This window comes from Cornus florida, unplaced genomic scaffold (genome assembly GCF_030987335.1).
Source record: "Cornus florida cultivar Cherokee Brave unplaced genomic scaffold, ASM3098733v1 CherokeeBrave_3.0.0_Hap2_Chr03, whole genome shotgun sequence".
Taxonomy (NCBI): domain Eukaryota; kingdom Viridiplantae; phylum Streptophyta; class Magnoliopsida; order Cornales; family Cornaceae; genus Cornus; species Cornus florida.
In genome coordinates this window covers 10254629-10265000 of record NW_026775573.1, presented here as the reverse complement: position 1 = coordinate 10265000, position 10372 = coordinate 10254629, and the positions used below count along the sequence as shown (strand labels likewise).

General features: G+C 32.8%; 1 protein-coding gene across 4 annotated transcripts in view; it reads right to left on the bottom strand.

Moving 5' to 3' along the window:
• LOC132299418 (uncharacterized) overlaps positions 1 to 8104 on the bottom strand; it is a 45917-nt gene extending 37813 nt beyond the window's left edge. The window contains exons 1-5 of one of the 4 annotated variants that reach the window (XM_059796009.1): positions 7995 to 8104; positions 5952 to 6001; positions 5155 to 5234; positions 4607 to 4686; positions 2196 to 2345 (exon numbers count right to left, since the gene is read on the bottom strand). In XM_059796009.1, coding sequence (XP_059651992.1) covers positions 2196 to 2328 — 133 coding nt within the window. In that variant the 5' untranslated portion in view covers positions 2329 to 2345; positions 4607 to 4686; positions 5155 to 5234; positions 5952 to 6001; positions 7995 to 8104. The remainder of the gene's footprint in view (positions 1 to 2195; positions 2346 to 4606; positions 4687 to 5154; positions 5235 to 5951; positions 6002 to 7994) is intronic. The other 3 variants (XM_059796010.1, XM_059796011.1, XM_059796012.1) reach the window with 3 other exon arrangements.
• Positions 8105 to 10372: the final 2268 nt, after the last annotated feature.

The following is a 10372-nucleotide window of genomic DNA, read 5'->3' as shown; positions in this document are numbered from 1 at the left end:
ACTGCATCATCCATCCAAAATTTGTCCTGAATCAGACATTAATATCACTTGATCCTAACATCCTTGTCTTTCATAGTTTCATAAACAAATGACAAATAGAAAATTACAGGGGCACACAAATTAAAGGCCACTGATATATTAATACGGTCAGTTTGTCTGGTACACATATAACATAACAGTAGAACAAGATCCCTTGGTGGTTCTAACAAAAAATGAGTCATGCATAGGGTCTTAAAGTCAGACGCAAGAGAAGACAGTCCTTGAGGCAACAGTGATCACGGTTTGGTGTTTCATTGTTGACAGACAAAAGCACAGACACAAAAAAGCTCATATCAACACGTACTTACAATACCAATAGCAAGGAACACTACAAAACCAAATTGTAACAAATTAAAGTACAACAAAAAGAATAGCCTTATATAATTTAAATAGGCTGAAATAAGGCTGCTGAGACAATCTGATAAGTCTCCCTAAACTTAGCCAAAAACCCCTCAAAAAGGATAAAGTCTTCTTGTGTCCCTTCCAGAATGTGTCTAAATAAACTTCGTATATATGGGATTCCCCTCAGTAATCCTTCACACAAAGATGGACCAATAGTGGTAATTATTAAAATTTAATAATAGTGGAGCAACCAAAAATTAGTGATAGACCAAGCAATCCTTTTATTTTTTAGAATATATATATATTGGATTTCTAAGAAAGGTCCATATAAAGCCATCACCAGGCCTAACTGGATCTCACTTCCAACCAATCAATAGGAGCAAGGATAGTGTTAGCATATATGATAGCCATGATTTATGAAATGACTTACCATATTAGCAGAGATTTGATTTAGTCTCTTTTCTTGTAATATGAGCATGTGCTCTTATTTTATCTATAAATACTAGATCTGTGAATGAGTGAAAAATATATCATTCAAGCCTTTACATATTATAAATCACATTCAAACCTTTTACATATTTCTCTTCTCTCTCTTCTATATTGTATTTCTACTTGGTATTAGAGCCAGGGTGGTCTGACTGCAATGAGGGTATTGCGAGTTCGGCACCACCCATTCGAGAATGGTCTAATGCCCGTCCACGAGGTGTCGGGTAGGTAGGGTGGTCCGACCTCAATGAGGGCGTTGCGAGTTTGGCACCACCCATTCAGAAACGGTCTGAGGAGACATAATTGTTTCTTTTTTGTGGTCTGAGAAGGCATAGTTGTTTCTTTTTTATGGTTTAAGGAGACATTGTTGATTCTTTCTTCTACATTGTTTAAACATATGTATAAAGGAGAATGGTCTGAGGAGACATTGTTGATTCTTCCATCTACATGTTTTAAACATGTGAAGGGGAATGGTCTGAGGAGACATTGTTGGTTGTTTACGGTTTGAGGAGACATATTGTTGTTTGTTTACGGTCTAAGGAGACATTGTTGGTTGTTTACAGTCTGAGGAGACATCATTAATTGTTTATGGTCTGAGGAGACATTTTAATCTAGTCAGATTTGCACTCTGCAACTTGTAAATTCTGAAGAAGGGTGCTAACAAGACCGTGTTTGAAGATGCGTTGTCTAAGTTGGGTGTTTCAGATATCCACACACCAACTTAAGGGGGGGTGTTAACATATACGATAGCCATGATTTATGGAATGACTTACCAAATTAGTATAGATTTGATTATGCATATGTTAGCATATATGATAGCCATGATTTATGGAATGACTTACCATATTAGCAGAGATTTGATTTAGATTTGATTTAGTTTCTTTTCTTATAATATGAGCATGTGCTCTTATTTTATCCATAAATACTAGAGCTGTGAATGAGTGAGTGATATATCATTCAAGCATTTACATATTATAAATCTCATTCAAACCTTTTACATATTTCTCTTAGCTTTCTTCTATATTATATTTCTACTGATAGAAAACCATGCTCCCTATCCCATAGGCTCGTGAACAAATTTAACCACCAGAATTCTTAACATTCTAGGGGGAAAAGAGAGAGAGAGAAGGAACCAAGTATCTCCGTAAAAATTTATTTATTATTATTTTTTTTTTTGGAAGGGGGGGGGGGGGGGGGGGGGTGTAAGTTTATCTACACACTTTTGGAAACAATCAAACATGATGAGAAAGCTGTAAATGAAAGACCCCCCAATCTATCGTTAATGCAAAAACCGACATGGACTAAGAAATAGATTCTTAGTTTCTTACCTTCAACTGTATCATGGCAGTGCAGTGAAACATGAGCGTCTCTCTTCCTCCACTTAATAAAAGAAGGATCTTCCCAGACCCTATATCCATTATTTGAGGGGATAACAAATTGACCAACCAAAGAGGCCATCATCAAATCAAAAGTTCCAACTGCATTACAATGGGCCCATAGTTTAGCTGGGAAATGATAAGCATAAAAATAAGATATATTCACAATTAGCACAAATATATTGATATTTATACATAGATATTATAAATAAGGTTATCACCCAGTGCTGGTCATGAATATATGATGCTAGGGGGGGCAGATTGGAGGCATACATAACATTTGGCAATATTTTACATAAAGTGGCTACTCTATAGTCTATACTCGATTTGTGTTATCATACTTGTCAGCCGCAGTGCCCCTATATATAAGATTTTTCCTAAATACCCTTATATATAATTTATATATAGTTACTTATACATATATATAATGACAATATAAAAGTGCATGCATGAACGTTTTATAAAACCACAAGAGGCATTGATAAGAAGCACAGGCACTTCAAAGGAGTCATGTCTGCATTGGACACAAGCCAAACACTGACACTTCTCGGATACTCATGAATATATGTTTGATACATCTTGGACTTGTCCATAAATTAATAATATTATTAATTTCCGATACATAATTGACGTTTCTTGAACATATACTAACATTTGACAATTGATCTTGAATATTAGATAATCTTTATATTACCATAAAAAAAGGTTATGTGAAACTTTTTCAATGTTTGACAAAATAAAAAAAAGAAGTAAAGCTTTATAGATGAAGTGGATACTGAAGTGGAGTCATCAAATTATAAGTGTGCATATGCAGATACATATTCATATATACATGTAAACACACCCATACAAATGTATGTTATGTTCTAATGTCTTTCTTTGTGCAAAATGGTTGATTTACCAACGGGCCAATGGTCTAGCGGTATCAGCCTCTTGCTTCCCAAAGGGAGGTCAGGGGTTCAAGTTTCAGAAGGGACAAATGCGTGTGAGTACCAACTAGGAAAAAAAAAAAAAAAAAAAAAAATGGTTGATTTATATTATGTCCTTCTATTTGTTGTGTCCATATCCATACTTCTTGTAGCATCAATATAGATGATAAAACAGGGAAATGCCAATAAAGATGGTTTTCAAATATAGAAAGATGAATAGTGACAGAAACCAATTAGAAGAGCAAATTTGGGGTGCTTGAAGCCTTGAACAAAAAACCAAATTCAAAGCATTAGCATTTTTGGGTTTGTTATCGAAGCATGGGTACAGCTTCTTGTAAGACTTAACCTGAAACTAAGGAATTTTAACAAAGCCATTCCTTTTCAAAACTTGCAGATGAAAGATCATTACATATATAATAGGAGTAATTTCAGTCTTCTTAAGGATACAAACAAAATCATATCATTACAGCACCGTACAATTTGATGGGGAATTAAAATAAATAATTACTTGCTCAATGTTCTGTATCTTACTGAACAGCCTCAATTTCGAGTCGTCAGAACTGTGCTCACTTTGGTGGAACTATCATACAGCGGATTCACACTATGTTATTTTTTATATCTCAAGGGATCATTTTCATACTTAGGTCTTCCATTAAATGGTAACCCACTGGCTTTGATTTCTGAACCATGTAAAAGAATTACAATTGTTTTGCCTGTTGGAGAAAGGTTGTTTCTCTTATGAGGTGAACTGTGCTTATGGCATCCCCTGGTCCCACCCTCGTCAATATCTCAATTGATCATCCTTCTATGATTAAAACTTAGATGGAGGAGGCTTTTACAGGAGTCACTTTATTAATGATGTTCTATATTTGGTGTGGTATACCCTCCTAGTTCTAGCTTTATGTTTTTCCTCTTTGGGTGTCATCTGTGTGCCTCTTCTATATTTTTCAAAGAATAATATACAGAGTTATTATAATAGCCTCACATTTTGGACTAGTCTAACTATTTAATGACTACGAATGAATCTTGGTAAATGCGCTATCTAGCGGGGATTGTCACATTGGAACTAGAGTTACTGTAAATAGGCAGGTTTGATGCCCCCACCATGTTGTTACCTTAACTTTACATGCACAATATATTTGTGCATATGTGTTTGGCATGTATGAGAGTAAGACAGTTTATGATATAGATTTAGATTGTCAAACCAGAATAAAGCACTATCTCATTAATTTTTAGTGGGATAATGAACTCCATTGAAACAAATGACACGGTTGAAAAATGTGTTTCGCTAGAAAATAATTGTATAGTATATTCAGTATGATAGTTATGATGCTGCTGACAAAGAATTCCATAGGGGAGATTGCAAGTCCTTGGGGTTTGGGAAATGGACATTAAGGTCTTCATGATCACATTTTACTCATTCAAAACACTTACTATATTGTGCTAGATGGGATTGCCACTAGCTGAGTTCAGTTCCTCTGCAATAGATTCCCATTCAATAATCTATACCATCCCTATTTTGGTACATCAAATTCAAACCAAGGATCAGAACCAGCCATCTTATGTGACTCACTTCATAAAAAAAGTCTAAGAAAATCAGTAAATATCATGTTAAGAATAAATTGTGATTAGTTATTAAAAGTCCTTTTTCAACTCAAAACAATTAGTAATCGTAGAATGGTTTTGATTTAATAAGGATACAATAGAAATGCACTCATAAATCATAATGAATTAGAACGATAATAGATGTCCATCAATCAAGCATCATCTAACTATATAGTTCATTGAGTGACGTCAACTTCACGAAAATTTTAAAATTAGCAATCCACCATTTTCCATCAATCATTGACTACATTCCATAAGAAAGCGACTACTTTTATGTGTTCTTTCGAAAACTGGAAGGGGAGATTGCAAGTCCTTGGGGTTTGGGAAATGGACATTAAGGTCTCCATGACCACATTTTACTCATTCAAAACACTTACTATATTGTGCTAGATGGGATTGCCACTAGCTGAGTTCAGTTCCTCTGCAATAGATTCCCATTCAATAATCTATACCATCCCTATTTCGGTACATCAAATTCAAACCAAGGATCAGAACCAGCCATCTTATGTGACTCACTTCATAAAAAAAGTCTAAGAAAATCAGTAAATATCATGTTAAGAATAAATTGTGATTAGTTATTAAAAGTCCTTTTTCAACTCAAAACAATTAGTAATCGTAGAATGATTTTGATTTATTAAGGATACAATAGAAATGCACTCATAAATCATAATGAATTAGAACAATAATAGATGTCCATCAATCAAGCATCATCTAACTATATAGTTCATTAAGTGACGTCAACTTCACGAAAATTTTAAAATTAGCAATCCACCATTTTCCATCAATCATTGACTACATTCCATAAGAAAGCAACTACTTTTATGTGTTCTTTCGAAAACTGGAAGAGGTCATTGCTCAACTCAATTGTAAAAACATGGGCTATCAAGCTTTAAAATGCTGGTTCAAACTAACAGCAGTCACTTCATGTGAATGAAGCTGGAGCCTGGAGGTTAAGTATGTAATCAGCCACCCCTCCAGACACTCATTTTGATGAGAAGACATCTATTACCAGATTCTAACATTCAGGCATAAAAAATTACACCATAATCTCTAACTCAACCATCTCCTATATCCACCATCAAATTGTTGACAATTGGAAACTTCTCACAATTATCACTAAGAGACAACATCCAATCTACCCATTTATATTTAAGAATATTAGAAAAAAAGAAACCTGCATATTTTCTTTTTGAAGATGCCTAGTTATAGATCCAAATCTTCATCCTGCACATCGTGCCATACTTTTTTTAGATTATCCAAACATATCAACGGCATATCTCTGCATATCAGATACTCAGAATCCAATTCTCTAATTTTACACTATAAAAAATACATCTTTGATACATATAATAGCATATTAAAAGTAGGGCTGGCTCAATACAACTTGAACCCCAATGCAAAATTTATAGGATTCCAATTAAATGTCAACAAAATTTTGTAAGTTATAGCATTGTATTTGGCCCATTACTTTTTCCTTCTTAGTCAGTTTTGGGTTTGCCTTTGATTATTTTGAGAATTTTTCAAATACAAACCTTCACACAACATCTGATTTGAGAAACGAAAGATTAGGTTTCTGACAATAATCACACCAGTAGAAAGAAAAAGTTTTAGAAGAAGAAAAGGTAATAATAAGTTCTAATATTATAGAATAAAAATGAAATGTATAAGAAAAGAGATCTAACTGATGCAGGAATTTAAAATTTTAAGAATTGGAAAATGTTAATTTTTAAATTCCAAATTTTTTTGGGTCCACGTAAAGATATCGGATAATATTAAATTACAAAAAATAAACTAAAATGAGATGAATTTTAAATATGATTGGGGTTTTTAAGTAGGGACCTAGGCAATGACCTAAATTGCGTACGGCTTAAAGGGGGATCAGATATGGACATGATTACTCGGGCAGGAGTATCCATGTTTTATAGGTTAACATTCGGAATATCTTTTTATAAATATCAGAAAAACCAAGCCAATGGTGGCATGTAATTTAGTAAAAGAGATTTCGTTATATTGGAATGTTAATGTGTTACCAAAACCAATGTCATAAACTTCATCTTTACAAGGTCATAGAACCTCAGCTCTACAATATTCTATTATATTCTTGACAAAGGTAAGTAAAAGAAAATAACGATAGGAACTTAGTTTCATGTGAATTTGATGGCAGTTGGGGTACACCATGATGGAGAAGATTGTTTCAGGGTATTTCATTGAAATATAGATTTTTGAAGGGGAAAAAAAAAAAAAAAAAAAAAAAAAAATCAAACAGAAGGAAAATGGGATTAACCATCTTAAGTGAAGGTGGTCGTCCATTATTCTTAGCTGATAACGTTAATTTGAACTATGTTAAATCTGCAATGTGCTGCAGAAACTTGCACGGTCTTTCCAATGAAAATGCATGTCACTGAGTTGAAGTTTACAGAGACTATCACAAGGTATTAGAATAGTAGATGTGAAGCTTTGAGTCTATAAATAGCTAAATTTATGGTCATTACATTGTTGGATAAGTTCTGAGTCTTTTGGGTTTTGATTAGTCAATTATCACATTCAGTGTATTAAAATTCGTCAAACAGCTTAATCTTTTAAATGAATTTGAATATAAGAGGGACCTACAAAAGAGATTTTCCCAATGCTGATACAGATAAATTTGGCTTTGAGAAATTCTGGAAAGAAGCAAAGACATCAAACCTCCCTCTGTATATATATGTATGTATTATATACAATCAACTGAAATTTGGAATACCACCTAAACCTTTCATCATGTACCCAAATTCAAGTTATGCAATTGAGCATATAAGTGGGACCCATCGTTGGGTTCAGAGTTAATGGCCATTGAGCAATATTAGAAGCAAAGTAACAAAGACATTAATCATTCCAATTTTCTCATCTATATGCATTAACTACTCTAATTTCTGTCACTGTCTTTACTCTGTAGACCTTGTCCATGTATATATTCACACACAAATACACACTAATATATGTGTTTATATATATATATATATATATATATATATATATTCAACTAAAACTAAAGATGTTTCAAAACGAAGACCATCTGAATATGAAATATGCCCGTCAAATTTCTGGGTAACATCACTCAATTTTTTTTAGATGAAGAACATCACTCAATTGTTTTCGCAATTTTGAACAGACCTATCAAAAACCTATCAGATTATAAACAAATTAAATAATTTAGAAAGAGAGAGCAGTGAATACATACCAGCAGACTTGGAGCTGTTGAAGTGAATCGGTCGAAGCAGGGAATAAATTATCGACAATGTAAAGATCTGAAGTTTATCTCAACTTGCCACGTCATCATTCGCCCGTCAAACTCATCGGATTGAGATCCAGATTCGATCCGAATTGATAAATGTTTAATCTGACATTTTGAATTAATAAATTAATAGGATTATGTGGAATAATAGAATTGAATATGAATTACGATTAATAATATATAATAACCATATAATACTTTTTTCATATTTCTACTAATTTAACGTAAAAAAAAATTTAAAAAAATAACTTTTTTTCATTATTTGTAAACTCTATATATCTTTTTCTTTGGTAAATTAATATTTATTTGATAATTCACCTTTTTTTTAATTGCTACGTGGTATTTATTTTAATTTTTTTTGGTAATGAGAAACCTTCCCAACAACTTCAGTGCTGCAAGGTAAACTCTAAATATATAAATTATTTGCAAATCACATATATTATTATTTTTTGAATATTTATTTGCTCGTCTCTTTTGACATTAATTTTTTTACAATTATTACATCTCCTAATTATATATTGAACCACTTGGGGAAGTCATTATAGTGTATGCGAAAATCTCTCTTTGGATTGATTCAGTCTCTCACTCACAGACATACCACGTGCGTGGTAAAATGCCAAATGACATTAGATCGATTTGTTAGGTAAGAATAATTCGATTGAGTAGTGCATTTTCATTGCGTTGGTGTATCAAAAACGTTCAATACCTTGCCCATTCAATGTAATAGACTTGTAAATGGACGGTGTATTATGTGGGATTGAATTATTAGTTAATGGGATTGATCACGTATTGTTATCCGAAATTCAATCTTACAAATATATACCCTTCAATAAGGATGGTAACGGGAGCGAGTTTGGACGGGTGTATCTTCCCCTGCTCCCACAACCGTTTAAAAATTATGTCCCTGTCTCCATCCAAAATTACAAAAACGGGAGAACTTTTCACTCCATTCCCGTAACCGTTTAACATTTTTACCTCTGCGAGTACCCGCTTCGCCCCGTTTAAAACCACAACTTATTTATTGTTGAAATAGATTTGCTCGTTTTTTTCCCCTCATCTTCAATTCTACACCATTGCAAGTTTCCTTTTAATGAAATTCATTTGTTACTAAAATATTGTTATATAGGGTACTTAATATATAGTGGGATATATATATTGATGAAATAAAAGTACTTAAATAATTTGTTATCTAAATGGGGCGGGGCGGTGTAGGACGACCTCCCCCCGCCCCCGCACCAAACTTGCGCGAGTTTTTATTACATCAAACTATTTTCGCCTAAATAAGGAAAACGGTCTATCAAAATTGTTAAAAACGGGACAGGGTGGGGCGAGTAACTGCAGGAGCGGGTCAAATTGCCATCCCTACTCTTCAAATAGACTTGTTGACTTTCGATTTCAACTATTGTAAAATTTATAGTGAATTTGCTTCAGTTGGCTATGAGCAGTTTGGAATTTTCTCTCTTTTTTTTAATCTCATAATGAAGTTAGTACAAAACATATCAAAATCAGACCGAAAAAACTGAATAATAGAATAATTAAAATGAGTAATAGGTATTATTTCAGTCTTATTATCTTATTTACCTGATTTAAAAATAAAAATAAAAAAATCAAAGAGAGAAAGATGTCCATGAAAGAGACGATTCTGACAGAGACATCAAAAAGTAGAAAGAAAAAGAGTCTCAAAGTGAGAAACGTTTGTGAGAGACACCAAAAATAAAAAATAAAAAAAGATGCACGAAGTAAAAAATAAATAAATGAATAAAAAGGAAAAGAGAGTGAGAGAGAGAGAGAGAGAGAGAGATGATGAATTTGAAACCAAAATAAAAGGGGTTTTCGAGACAGTAGACACAGAAATAGAGAATAAGTTGTTAAAATTGAAACCAAAATGAATAAAGAAGAAAATTTCATTAAATTATTTGGTAATTTTTTAGAATTTAAGTGTTTAACTAATTATGAGATAAGAAGTTTGGCTATGCTCATTTTTTTTAATATATATATATATATATATATTGTCAACTGTTGTTATGAAGAAGAATGAAAATAATTTATATAAGAATTCCAGTTATTAGTTCATTTCTAACCACTTGTTTTGTACATATGCTTTTATTTGTGTATATTAATCCCATTTATACATGCTTATGCAATGCTTACGTAGTTAGACAATATGTTAAATTCTAATTGTAATCCATTTATACATGTTTACGCAATTCTTACAAAGTTTGACAACATGTTAAATTCTAATTATTTCAATTGAAGCATTCTCTCAGCCATTGGATTGAGAGTCATACGCTCTCATTTTCTCAATAATGCTTTTACTGGTGTAT